Here is a 15020-nt window from a genome sequence, read left to right as displayed (position 1 = left end):
GTATATGCATGGTTCAAATGAGTCCACGATCAGTCAAAGATAGGTCTAATAATATGTGTCTACATGATACACCTGATTGGGTTTCACTAAATTCACTGTTGCACTCTACGGCCACTTGCGTATATTTCCTTGTACTAGGAAGTAGGAAAACTGGTACAAATCTTTATATATTCAGCATATGCTTGTGCACTGCTGCGCTCATGAAAACCTCAGCCATAAAGCAAGACTGGACGGTGCAGACGTGCAGTCGAACTTATGTAGTGAACATGAGAGCTATTTAAACTCTAGCGAGACCGTCAGTCAAGCAATTTCCAGATGATTTACAACTGAAGAGTCCATTTGGCAAACGAATTAAGGAATGACGTCCGGCAAATCAATGCCGATAATGTAATATGAAGTTCAGAGGTCCCATTTCCAGATTTTTGAATCCACCTATAAAACCCTAGTGGTCTGGGGGTCGGACTTTATAATTGTTTCAGGGAAATTTCTTTCCCTTCCACTCGTTAAAGTTTTCTCGCTAGGTCCAGCTAGCTTGACAATCTTTTTTGCATTGACAAACCATCAGTTGCCCTAGTTTTAGAACCTAACAATTTACTGTACTGCACATTCTTCCAAGTCCCAGATATGGATGAAACCATGAATTCCATTGTAGATGCTTTATAAACTGGCAGTATAAAAAAGACTGATTTTTCAAGTAAAGCAACTTTCACCAGGCAACCAAACAAAGGATTCACCTTCTAAATTTTAACTTTTAACAGACAAAGCGCTTAATTAACCAGACTGATTGGGAATTATTAGACCATATGGTAAAACTAGAAGGAAAAAAGAGTACAAGAAAAATCTAAAAATGTTCAAACAAAACAACTGAATAGAATGAATTATCAGCTCATTCACTACCTTTAGTGCCATCACTTCAAACTTTGATCTTTTATATATAGTATATATTTACAGAGATAACTGGCATCCATTACACCCAACAAAATCTCTTTTTTCCTGAACCAACAACACACTTGTGAAGCAGTGACTAACTTTACCCTAACATTGATATGACAATTTATTCACCACACCAGGCGCATTCACTCATTCATGTGATCTTTTTTACTGCACTAATCTTAAAAATATTATTCTTCAACATTGTTAGCTTTATTTAGAAACATAAAGTTAGAAAATTAGAAAAGCTATTCTTGCTTCTTCTTCTTCTTCTTCCTAAGAGAATAAATGTCAATGATGTTATAAAACACATCACCTTTTAAATTTTACTTTAGCCTTAATTTAAGCCACCCCATAATAAACTAAAGTATCATTCTCCACCAATTTCCAAGTTAAGCTAGAAAGAAAAGAGGATATGTAAGATTTTATATACATACCTAACAACCAATTTCCCATGTTTAAAAGTTTGTGTAGTTGACAAAGAACAACAACATAAATATTTATATATATGGAACTGAATACATTAGTCCCTAACCCCCCTCACAGTTCCGGCCACACAACCGTACTGTACTGTACTTGTTTTCAAGAATGAAATTACCAAATAAACTTGATGATACTACATGTAAATATAGGTTACAAGAGAAAAACTGGTAATTCTGGCCGGATTTCTGATAGTTCTCTTTAGAGATGACTAAATTAAACTGAAAAGCTTAAAAAAATATAAGTACCAAAATTTGTAATGATTTTTGTCGCGTCATTTTCTGATCTAAAAACAAAAGAAAAAACGGTCAAATTTTGCATGCAAACTACGTAGCTCAGGAGCATCAGAGCTAAGTATGGACAAATGAGAACCATGATATAGGCAAATGACTGAGGCAACTGCCTTTACTTGCGATCTGGCTTTCAAAACTCATCTATATTTATTTGCACTGTCGCTGCAAAAACTTGTCTTTCAATTCACTCTTTGTTGACTACTAGTCATGAGGAGGTTAGGAGATCAGTATCGTGGGATGACCCGAGTATGAAAATATTTTTTTTCTTTTTTTTTTTTATTTGAAAAAGAATGATAGATGAGTAAAGAGTGTACAATGTCTACCAGAGGTACAAAGTTACAACTAAATAAAAATCACATAAACATTGTTTCCCATTTAAGAACTGAGCTAGAAATATTAATATGTAGCTAGTTGAGTTCCTGCCACTGTGCCACAGACGCTCATTGTAATGTTTACTGGTCATTTCAAAGTAATGTTTACTCCCAGAGATTCTATAATTCCTCTTCTACGTAAGACCCATGTAACTGCTGCTGGTAGCTGGTATGTATTTCCAACCGATTCTAATCATCACTCTCAACTTAAAATGAGTCTTTAATCATAGAATTGAAAATGAGAATAAGAAAGTCTAAAAGAAAAACTTAATAATAATAACGGGAAGTTAGTGCATGCAAATCGGATTGCCTCTTTCCTTTTGGTGCATTTTGGTCGACGTATCTTTTATCCGAATCTCTATCTCCCAAGTATTAAAACAATGGAAATGAAAATTAGTGATGAAGCAACAACAAAACCAATGAAAACCAATCAAATGATATAGGCTTCATTCTACCTTTTTTTTTATTAAGCTATAGTAGTAGTATTCTTTTTTTCTGTTGTCTTACTACTTTGCTTGGTTAGTGCATAAACACGTGCAAATGATGGCAATGTCTTCTCCAATAACTAATGATGGTTCCCACCGTTGGTTCCACTGAGTGGGATTCACAATACATTCATTTCCCATTTCCATCTCATAATTACTGCCTTAGCTTTATTTTTGACCGACGAGAAAAGGAAATAAAGAATAATAATCCAAACCCTAGCTTGCTGATGAAAAAACAACAACAAACAGTCCAACTCTTTTCCTAACATACAAAACCTAAGCCAGCCGACTGTTGAGAAGCAACAAGAACGAAGGATTTTGAAATGCATCCGACCCTAGTGCGTTTTTCTGTGTACAAGAAAATAATATTTGACCTGTGTAGTTTAAACTCAGTTGATAAAAATCTTTAGATGGCAGAAAAAACCAAACACTATTTGGTGTGTGTACTTCCAAAATCAGCCGTTGAATTGCAGCCATGCAACAGACAACAGACATGCATTCCCATTCCACCCGTGCATGTAATGTGAACAGATTGGTTAAATAGCGGTCAGCTGGATCATCACTTGGCCGAAGACCAGTTTCTAGCTAATTTTAGCAAATTCAGTATCTACCCACTGGTCCCAACCTCTTAATCAGGCAACATATACCTGCTACCTTTAACATGAAAGCATGAATTACTTGATCAAGATGTACGGTATACATCCATATAAATCAATCCTCACTCCTCAGTGACAGAATTAGGGGTGGCTGCCAGGGTGTGCTCCAGCCACCCTCAAATTTTGAAAATCATCCAAAACAACCAAATTTTAAAGGTAATTCCGCGCATTTTTCTCTTCTAGCCCCCTGGAAAGGAAAAATGTAGACTTTCAGTCCTAGCTAGTTTGATCACTGGCTGTCCTTGATTTGCCAATATTTCACCAAATAGCTAGTAAGGACTAACCAGCTACTAGAAACGTGCATGAACAAAATGAGTAATGCGCCATAAGGTGCATGATTGAATAAATATGTATAGGACTAGGGTTTCTTTTCCATTGTAGATTAGAATTTGTGGGGAACCGAATAACAAGATAGTATATATATCATGATGCATGCTCATGATCATAATAAGATTGCAGTCAACAATTTGGTCTTGATATTCTTGAACTATATTCCCACCTTATTCAGTCACCTGATCCATATCCACTCAATGCGCTCATATCCTCATGAGAACTTGCTGAAGACCTGACATTATTATTGATTGCCTCACGTACTATCTCGTTTGTCATTCCACTTCATATTAAACGAGTGAACTGCACGTGTATTGCTAGTATCATTATTTTTGTTTCGTTTGTGTTTTGATCATTTAGACGTGTGTTTTGATCATTTAGATGTGAATAAGTGAACTGTCAGTAGTTAGTAACTTAGTGTAATATATCTCGTGATGATGATGATGATGCTAGATTTTGGTATTTCGTCTGGTCATTAGATAGATGTCGATCAAAAGAACAACACTACTCAACATCTTAAATATTTGTCATTTGCATGATGATGATGAATTGTTTTATTAGTAATATACTTTAAATTTACCATTTCCGAATTACCAACAGTAACAGTCCTAATTCACATCTGTTCACAATTGGATCAATAGCAAAAGTCCTAATTCCTTGCACACAAGTTTAAGGTTTAGATAATCAGAGTTTAAGACAAAATCACTTGTAAATAGCTGCAAAAACTTGATAAATATAGATAGGTAAGGATAAGATTATGGAAGCCAATGGTGCGAAATTGTCAAATAGTATGTTTCACATCAAATCATACTTTTGAAAAAGCTAAAACTAAAACACGCTCGATTTATATATGTTTTGTTTTCAAAACCAAGCTTTTGATAAATTCTATATTTAGTTAGTATATTTTATTTTATTTTTGATTTAGTTAGTATATTTAAATGGAAAAAACTTCTAGAAGACGAAAATGTAAGCAAACGAGTGATTTTTATACTACCATCTTAACCTAACATTTTTTGTAGACCCTTTCATGTATTTTAGACTCCACTTCTTGCAAACGCACTAGGAAGCTTTATCTATTGAGCTTCATATCATATGATTCATTTCCACCAACTATGCTCATTTATGATTTATCCATATACGTGCACAAAATGAGATGGTGGTATGAATCATATGAATGAGAGAAGAGGAGAGGAAACACGGTAGAGATACATTGATTTCAGATAGATTTATTTTTGTTTGGTTGGTTGGTTGTTTGGTTTTTCCAACATTCACTGCTACTAAAGACGGCATTCATCATCATCCGTATCTCTAAAAGCAAAAATTGTTCCATCTTTCATTCTTCGTGTTTTTGGGATTAGAGTAGTGGAATCTAATGATTCTAATCTATCTTTTTCGGTTCTCTCTCTTCTGTTTTTCTGATATCTCCACTCCACTCCACAGCTATAGAGCTACTTACTCCCTCTCATCCACCCACTTTTCAACCTTTATGAAATAAAAGCAAATTTAGCGAGCCAAAGAAGCCCAAGGAAAAGCAATAGGACAGATCTGCAATACCAATTTGAAAATCCACATTTTATTGGTTGGTTAGTGTAATTTCCATCGGAGGTCAGGTTTGCCTGCAATGCATGGTGCTTAAAACCAAAAATAATTTTTCTGGCGAAGTAGTCTACTGAGTTTACTATTTCTCACATCACGGACGGAGCTAGAAACTTTAATATGGGTAGGCAATTAAGAATAAATTGGCTTGGGAGTCCGATTCTTTCAAAACTTAAGCTTGGGAGTAAGCTGAGCTGGCTGAAATTAATTAGTCTAATTGAGATGAGAAATTGGGTCAATTGTCCAAATATTATAAAAAACATGATTCTAATGGACGAGTAAAAATTATTATGAGTGAAATAGACACCAAAAACTTAGCAAGAATGAATTTGGATTCATCCTGGCTTAAACTTAAAAAATAGCGAGGATGAAATTGGATACATCTTGATGTAAATTAAAAATAAGAAAAAGTATTTGAAAATGGGTAGAATGAAACTGTTTTCATGCTGACTGTTTTTACATTCTCGTCCATTTAAACAGTATCAAATTTTGTATGTCTTTTTCACCCAGGAATTTTGTGTCGAGGTTAATGCTCTATCAAAAACGAAAAATGGGTCATTTGTCCAAATATTTCTAAAACACGGTTCAAATGGACGAGTAAAAAATAGTTTGGGTGAAATGGACATAAAAAAATAGCAAGGATGAAATTGGATTCATCCTGACTTAAACTTGAAAAATAGCAAGGATGAAACTGGATGCATCCTGATGTAAATTAGAAATAAAAAAAAAATATTCGAAAATGGGTAGGATGAAACTGTTTACATCCTGGCTATTTTTACGTTTTTGTCCATTTAAAGAGTATCAAAATCTAACTGTACTTTTCACCAAGGAATTGTTGATTTTGGTCTTTTTAACTAATTTTGTGCATCAAAAAACTAGCTTCCAATTAATTTGTAATTAGTTTCTGTAAAAAAAGAAACTAGCAATATGAGATTAACAATCTTATTCACTATTGCTACCCACGAATGTGTATGTGTATCTTTGATGTTGCTGTGTGGTATGCTAGACGAGAGATTATTCCTTCATTCACATTTGTGAAATCAATAATTACATGGGGGTCTTATTTTCATCAAATTGGTGAAACCCATCCACTAAATGGCAAGCCAATTACCGGCCCCAACAAAGAAAAAGATGATTTTCAAATTTTCCACTAAATTACCACCAATTCATCGACCAAAAATCCAAATCCACTCTCAAACTCAAATCCTCTGACTTTTTACTTTTGCAGAAATTTTCTACCTTTTTTAATACCTTCTTCGTTTATAAATTGTTACTATCAATTAATTTATTTATCAATATCATCCATTCATCATCTCTTAAACTCTTAAGTCAACCTCACCTCATCATTTGGTCTTTCTCTTTTTCTTTCTTCAAAATAAAGCTCCACCTCAGTTCCCACCCCAACATTATTTTACCCTCTCGCCCTCACTCACCATCTCCTCCTCTCTCTGTCTCTCAATTCTCTATATAACCACAGCAATCTCTATCAAAAAATTTCCTCATCATCCATCCCCTATTTAGGAAGCAGAGAAGTTGCAAACTAGAACAACAACAACAGCATGAAGGTGCATCAACTCACACGTGGGTTTTGGGAGCATGAACCATCTCTCACTTTAGGTTGCAAACGACTTCGCCCTCTTGCACCCAAACTCATTACAAGTCCTACTAGTGGTAGTCATGACGGTAGTAGTGTCATTACTAGTAATACTACTTCATCTCTTGATATCAAGAGCTTCATTCGAGCCGATAGTGGTCCTAGAAGATCACCTTCTTCTATAGATCAAGAAAAGAGACACTCCATTCAGGTAATAATTTCATGTTGATTTAACTACTCTTTTGTTGTTATAAGTTAACTCATTGTTCAATATGGTATTAAGTTCTCACTTAATTATTATGATTGATGTTATTTATCATTAGGTGGAAGCTCAAGCTGGGGGGACAAGATGGAACCCTACACAAGAACAAATAGGCATACTAGAAATGCTCTATAAGGGTGGAATGCGTACTCCTAATGCGCAACAAATTGAACAGATAACTGATCAGCTTAGCAAGTATGGAAAGATCGAAGGTAAGAATGTATTCTACTGGTTTCAAAACCATAAAGCTCGCGAACGACAGAAGCAGAAGCGAAGCAGTCTCGGTCTTACTCCTTCTCCTAGGACTCCAACACCACCAGTCAATAGCATAAATATGGATATTAATGTAAGTGGGAGAAACCGTCCATTTGCAAGCACATTACAGTAGAAATGGCTAGATATTATTTAAAGTGACAATTAGTACGAGTATTAATCATATATGCATTGCAGGGAGGAGTAGAAAGATCAGAGGAAGATAATAACTACTACTACAAGAGGAAATATCGAAGTTGGGGTGCCGGTGAGACAGGATTCCAGGAGGGTATTAACATGTTAAATAGGTCGCCATCGTCAACTTCTTCGTCTTCCGAGGAAGAAGAAGGAGACAAAACACTAGAGCTCTTCCCTTTGCATCCGGAAAGCCGGTGAAGGGGGGTTGTTGAATATATTTGTTCATGCTATATTTTTCTCTATATTCTTATCTCTCTCCTTCTGTCTCCTGTTCTGTACGAACGTCTAGTTAGCTCTCTTTGCGTTGGCTTTGATCTTACTTTCTTTGTTTTGGGAAAGAAGAATTAAAGCTAAGTTGTTCTTTGTACTCTATTATTCCCTGGCTCCTACTACTAGCTACTTAGAACAAGAAATTAAAGCATGGATCTTAGTATCTTTCGTGTATCAATTGATCTTTATTCTGATATTGTCTCAATGGTGGTTTTATATATGATTCATATGCAGCAAAATGATGATCATATATATACATCATCTTTTTGACTGAGGCATATATATATATATATTCATTGTCTAAGTTGATAGTGAAGTCACGTTATACGGATTGAGAACCTTTAATTTTTCTTTAAGTTGATGAGTTCAAACGAGGAGGATAGCTATCTTGCAAAGAGACACTGAAGTCCATGCACTAGCTTAAGCTTTTTCCTTTATGTCCCCCACCGGTACCCTAGCTATATATCTAGATGTCTCTCTCCATATGTATCAAAATTCAAAAGTAAGCTCCATTTAGTCATTTGGTAATTGACTATATAAATATGATTCATAAAGCTAGCAAAATATATTTGACGATCCAAAAAAAAAAAAGAGATAAATAAAGCTAAGAAAATGTCAGTTTCTAGCTTTTGTACTGTTGGACCGAGAAGGTGCTAAAAATAGTTCAGTATCATAGATGCATAACCCAGAAGATCACTGACGATTCTAATCTGTCCCATGATAACAAATTGGGACCGCCAAGAGTATTTATGTAGTTGACCATGAAAATGTTCATATAGCTTTATAACTAAGTGGTTTGTCTGAATGCCAATTATATGTGAGTGATACTAGTGCACCTGAACTTATATTTATTATATTCTCTGCTCTGAAAAGAAAAGAAGCAACAATTTACAACTACAGTTCCGCAGGGGTCCGAAGAAATGATCTACAACAGTGTAAAACATGAACTTTTAAGTCTGAATCGTTTCAGATATTAAAGATGAAGGGAATGGTTATGGATGATGATGAATCACAATTACTAGTCATTTTAAACTTTTTCTTTTCATTTTCTATCTCTTCGGATAAAAAAAAAAAGAACCCACATTTGGAAATAGTATGGCGCTGGATTTTGATTAAGGGGTATTTTCTTTACGATGAAATATCGATACATCCCTATACCTTAATAAAAATTAAAAAAAAAAACATAAATGATTTTATCTTTGATATTCTCCTTTAATTTCACAACTACTGACTCCTCTTCTTCTCTTCTTCCAAAACTTCTTCAGTTACAGTGTCGTTGTACGCACTGATTGGACCATGGATTCAATGCCGACTGAACTGTCGATAAATATATTTAGGATGAAGTCACTGATTCTTCTGTCGATATAAAAATTAGGTTGAATACATGTGCCGGTTTATGAGTCAATATTGAATTCTAGGTAAGATTATATAAAGACAAAGATATCAATGCCGATTCTTGATGAATGTCTCTGCTCAATATCCATCAACAGTTGGCATTGATGTTGGAGATTCAAATAATGCTGACTTTGGAGCAAAGAGTCGGCATTGTTTTACATACTCGACCATGACGACTGTTAATGGATATTGGAAAAATATCAAATGTCGGCATAGTATCGTGATGAAAACAATGCCAACCTGGAAGCTTCTACATTACAATATATACTATGCCGACTCGGACTCCGTAAATGCAAAAAACAAATATACAAAATTCACATAAGTCGATATAAGCACCTTAAGGTTTGATTTGGGGTTTTTTTTTACAAAAGGTTTTAATTGGGAGTCTTTAAAATCAATGTAAGCACCTTTAATTTGGTGAGATGTTGATTCCCCAACATCAAATTCCTCACTAGAATCTCTCATCTCCAAATTTCCTTCTTCTTCTACTAGCACTAAAAGATAAAAGCAAAATCAAAATATTTAATCTTAACACACTTGAGGATACTCAAGGGTAATTTAGACATTACTAAAATTATTTGGATAAGGGTTTTTCAAATTACTTCATAATATTCTTTTTATCTTTTTGAGTATCTCCAAATGTGGGTTTATAATAAAGGTACGATACATGTTTCATGTTTGACGGAGGCATAATTGAAATCTTAGTGTTTTTACTTCTTCTTTTTCGTGCAAGGGCCACAAGGCTATTCAGTAATTCTCATTATTTGGGCCTTAACATATCTGAGTTGAGAGCATTTTCTTTGAATGATTTTTTGGGGATCATGGTTTTTTTTGGGGACCATGATTCTATTTTTGGCAAGACATTTAGAAGTAAAGTGAAGACATCCCTTATCTAAATATTTATGTTAATACCAAAATTACCCTTTCTAATTAAGTTTGTGTAATGATTAGTTAGTATAATCATTAGTTAGTGTAATTAAGTTAGATTAATTAGTGATTAGTGTAAGATTAAATCAATATTATTATTTTTTAAATTAAGTTATTGAGAGGGAAGAAGAAGGAGAATATAAGAGTTGGAAAACTTAATTTTTTTATTTTTTTTTGAATCCGAACCTTCAAACTACCCAAGCATACTTCAAATTTAGTATTTTGTTGCTTAAATTGGCCAAAATTTTCTGAAAATGAGAAATTTTATAGCTTGATTTGGGCTAAGTCAAACAACTTCGGCTACAAAAACTGAAGAACAGGTAGCCGAACTTATCTGCTAAGGCGGTCACATCTTTCCACTTTCCCTTTTCATCATCTTATATGTATATATATCGTTAGAGGCTTTCAAATCTTTTCCTCTGCTTTCCAGCTTATGTCTATTTCTTTTCATTTTCACAATCTTTCATCAGATGAACGTCAACCTAGCTTGGATTCATTAATCCGTCCACCCCAATAATCATGTTATAGACCATGATTTTCAACACTAATACTACTCACCAATTTTCGGCGTTGAATTATTATGTTTCTGTTGGTTTTTCGTTACATCTTTCCGATGATGTTTTTAAATTTTTGGAGTTTCCTCTTTCCTTTTCAGACGGCATTGGAATCTTTGTTGCTAGTTTTGAAGCCCATTCCCCTCTTGCTAAGCCTGCGATAATCATCTTTTTTGCTCCCTCTTTTGCCATTTTTTATACACTTTTGCCCTTATTCTTTTGTTATTTTCAGAAGGGAGGAAGTTTATTTCAGGGAAAGGAAGAAACGTCGAAGCTCGTTCTTCTACTCGATCGATGATGAGATCGGGAGGCACGACGTCGCACGACTTTCCTCTGTTTGCTTTTATGACCATCACCAATTGTGACTTGCGATTTTAGTCAAGCCATTGATATATTGATGGAAAGGGGTGGAGCTCGAGCTTTAATTGCCTCCTTCAATGTTATCGGAGCATTGGTCGCAATGTCGCTTACTTTTGTTTCTTTTTACAATTTTCAGCTTCTGGAGCAGAGTTTGCTTTTGAGTTACTCAAGGTAAAATCCTATTTTTAGGCCAATTTTGATTGCACCCCCAAAACATAATATATACCAATGTTGACTGCCCCCATATTATAACTAGAACACCGCTACATGTGGGGAGGGCCGACCGAAGAAAAAAGGAAACACTGCTGCAATTGGATTGTAAAAGAAAATTTGTGCTTAAAGTGAAAGTATCACTTTTCCTAAAACGGATGGAATACATCGTTTTATTAGTTGCAACGGAAAATTAGTTATGGCTACATAATGTGTTATGCATCCTTTGTGGTGGTTTGCATAATGGTTATGAAATCAATTTTTGAAAATTGTGCCTAAAATGATAAACACCTCCGAATTTTTCGTGAAAACTTTAAATTTGATATTGTTGTTTGTACTCATTGTGTAGATCTCTTTAAATCTTTCCAACAAGATAAAATTTGTAAAATTCCAAGGCATGTATTTTTAAATATGTTATATTCTAGTTTGCTTTCCAATTATATCCCTGAAAAATATGATACATAAGGAATGATAATATAATTTGATTCTTATACCTATTTACCCTTCCTCTTTGGTTTATTTACTAAAATATCTAATATTTATTTGTCGTTCCTCTTCGGTTTATTTATGAAAATGTCTAGTACCTATTTTCTCTTCCTCTTTGGTTTATTTATGAAAATATCTGAAGGAAAAAAAGAAATTTTTGATTCAGAGGGGCGTTTTTGGTTTTTCGGCCCGACCATTTCTAATTTTTTGTGTCAATTGGTCAGAAATATAAAGCATAGTTTGGATAACTTTGCCTAAGTAAGTGGCGGTTCAGATTTGTCCTCACAAAAGATAAATCGAGGGATGTAATCGTTTGTCATAAGTGATGGTTGTGATTGAGATTAGAAATGCATCCAATGGAAAAAAGTTATCATATCATTAAGGTTCCATAATTCTTCATAATAAATAGTCAATTAATTATCCATGATAATATTTTGATAAATGTCAAATTAAAAATGATAATATATAAATTATTCTACTAATGATGATAATAAATGTATTTTTATTAGCTAATACTTAGAATTAGTTTGGTATTGCATACGAGCTTTACAAAAGTGCTTTTACGATGTACGTTATTGTGCGGATCTATGTAAAAAAAAAACAATTTAATGGTTGTCGATGTACGTTACTGTGCCGAGCTTTGTAAAAGAAAAAGCAACTGAATGGTTGCAAATTATAAAGTAAAGCTAAAACAATTTTAAAAAGCAGACATATCTCTGAAAATTATTTATTCTATTTTATTGTGCATAAAATAAGTAAATTTTCTACTATTAGAGTACATACACATGTAATATTAAATTTACTAATTAGTATTATTACTAAAAAGTATTATTTTTTCTTAACCACTTTTTAAAAATCAATAATTTCTTAATATTTATTGTTGAAAATAAAAGTATATTTCAGTGATATGATATAACATAAAACGCAGTTTGAAAATAAAAAACAATTATCTTTAAAGAATAAAATATAACGAATAAAAATTGGTGATCATATATAGATTCAAAGATAATTTTTGTCAGTTATAAAAAAGATGGGATAGAATTGATAGATTTTGGAAGTGTACACTTTACAAAATCTTTACCAAACACTAAGATGAAAAAATATTGCTATAAATATATTTTCAAAGCACTTTTTTTTTAATTAAAAAAAGCAGCACCAAACTTAGTTAAATCGGCTAACAATTATGTAAGTGGACCATAGTGACGATGGCAGGTATTGGTGCCCGATGAGTAATTTCGCATCGCCTCACGTATTTCTTGATAAATGGTTTAACGTTATTTTTATTCAATGATGATGGATAGCAGAGTTTAATGTTAATAGAGCTTATTGTTATTAGGGTAATTACTTAATGATTTGACTTTTTAATTAATCATGGTTTTATTATTTTTATGCAACGAATAACCTCACATTTGGAAGCATAATGTCATGAAATGTAATGGCCTGACCCTCTACCGATAATGTCCTCACTAAGCCACTGCGGTCATCTGACAGTATTGGGTTTTCGATGGTCACCGCTGCGGTCATCTAGCAGCGGATTCTTAGGAGGTCACCCATCCCAAGATTACTCAATACCGAGCATGCTTAACTATATAGATTTTTCGCCAACTACGATGCCAATTATGCTGAAAAGGTCTCGGTGTTAGGAAAGGAAAAACCATTACCTATATTCCAACTTAATTTGGCGCCGTCCTCGGGTACGGAATGTGTTCAATTCTAGACTCTGGCATTTTTTTCTCACTCATGAGACCCTTTCGCGACACAATCCGTCAAGCATACTCTTTCTCCCTCGACATATAACCCGTGGTCGACTCTAATACCATTTGTAAGGACCTGATCCTCCGCAAATAATGTCCCTACTTAGTCACTGTGGTTATCCGACAGTGTGGAATTTTCAACTAAAACTGATGTGGTCATCCATCAGCAGTTTTCTGGGAGGTAGCCCATCCCTAGATTACTCTCGCCCGAGAACGCATAAATTCAGTGATTTTTACCAATTCTAGATCCAACTATGTTGAAAAGGCCGCAATGTTACAAAAGGACAAGCCATTACCTATATTTTATTCGGTGAACTCTTCCTGTCGAATTTAAGTACGCACATAATATGTATGGGAATTTTGAAAATCTAGAACTACATCGTATGTGAGTAAAATGATTGCCATAGGAAATGACTTAACATTTTAAAATATAATATCTTAAGTGAATGAATCAGCTTTTAATTATGTCATTGAAATAATAACAACATACAATAAGCTTGGGCATCTCCATACATAGCAAGTTAAAAACCCCACACCTATTATCCCAAGGTGGTCAAGTGGGGTTTGGTGTTATGCGGTCGGGACCTGAGTAGTGTCTGATGGTACATGAAGATCCTAACAATTGGTATCAGAGACCGTGGTTGGGGCTACTGCCCGAATGTAGAAGTGGTTGTGGATGTCACCCGGTTTAAGGCGCAAGTGGAATCAGACTCAAGGTGAAGAAGGCAAGGCCCAAAGTTGAACTGGCGCTCAAGATGGAGTTAGTGTCTCACCCATTAACTCAGGTGGAGCAGGGTTCTAGATCGGCAAGGCAATGCTCAAGGTTGAACTGACGCTCAAGGTGGAGTTAGTGTCTCACACATTAACTCTCAAGTAGCAGGGTTCTATGTGGGAAAGGAAATGATCAAGCTGGAGTTGGTGCTTTCCTTCTCATTAAATAAAGGTGGAGTAGGATTGTAGAGCGCATAGTGACAATAATCATGATCGATGGGTAGTGATGGACACATTTTTGTGACCGAATTGTCTTCAATTTTCAGTATTGTTGGTACTCGATTTTCTACTTATTATGGTGTTTTATGTGTTTGTAGGTATTTTTGGAAAATAAACATTTCTGGAAAATTCGGCTCGAAAAGTTGGTATAGGCACCCGGAGGACACATGTTATTCGGACTCTCAGTTTTGGATAAGGGGCACCTAACTGATAAGGGGCACCCCAGGGATCCAACTGCTAATCGCACCCAATTACTAGTTAAGGGGGCTCCATCTTCTTCCTTGATTTGAAAAGAAAAATTGGCGGGAAATTTGGTTTCAAAAGGATTTATTATCTTTAAGATAAGAGTATCTTCTTGCCTTACAAACATGAAGTTTTAAAGAAAAAGGAAGTTATCTTGTATTAAACAAGAAAGATATCCTTAGAAGATTTTATCTTGGATTTTATTCTGCGAATTAAAAAAGATATGGGTTTAGTAAAGACATATATAGAATAAAGAGAAGGAAAAATTCGTGAAGATATTTTTAATTAAAATGAAGAAGATTTTGGAGTTATGGAAGAATATATTTGAGTGATGTGTATTTGTGTGTATAAATAGAGAGCTAGAGAGCACATTTGGGGGGGGGG

General features: G+C 34.5%; 1 protein-coding gene across 1 annotated transcript; it reads left to right on the top strand.

The window, feature by feature from the left end:
- Window positions 1–6575: 6575 nt before the first annotated feature.
- LOC113286126 (WUSCHEL-related homeobox 4-like) lies at window positions 6576–7936 on the top strand. Its single transcript, XM_026534831.1, has 3 exons — window positions 6576–6946; window positions 7059–7343; window positions 7448–7936. The coding sequence occupies exons 1-3, from the start codon at window positions 6701–6703 to the stop codon at window positions 7643–7645; spliced, it is 729 nt and encodes a 242-aa protein (XP_026390616.1). The 5' UTR covers window positions 6576–6700; the 3' UTR covers window positions 7646–7936.
- The last annotated feature ends 7084 nt before the right edge of the window (window positions 7937–15020 follow it).

The sequence above is a fragment of the Papaver somniferum genome, chromosome 6 (assembly GCF_003573695.1).
Source record: "Papaver somniferum cultivar HN1 chromosome 6, ASM357369v1, whole genome shotgun sequence".
Taxonomy (NCBI): domain Eukaryota; kingdom Viridiplantae; phylum Streptophyta; class Magnoliopsida; order Ranunculales; family Papaveraceae; genus Papaver; species Papaver somniferum.
This window is presented reverse-complemented; position numbering and strand designations above follow the sequence as displayed.

Coding starts and splice junctions, on each gene's coding strand:
- LOC113286126 (XM_026534831.1), top strand. CDS start 6,701: ATGAAGGTGCATCAACTCACACGTGGGTTTTGGGAGCATGAACCATCT. Junction 6,947..7,058: donor AAAAGAGACACTCCATTCAG/GTAATAATTTCA, acceptor ATTTATCATTAG/GTGGAAGCTCAAGCTGGGGG. Junction 7,344..7,447: donor GCATAAATATGGATATTAAT/GTAAGTGGGAGA, acceptor TATGCATTGCAG/GGAGGAGTAGAAAGATCAGA.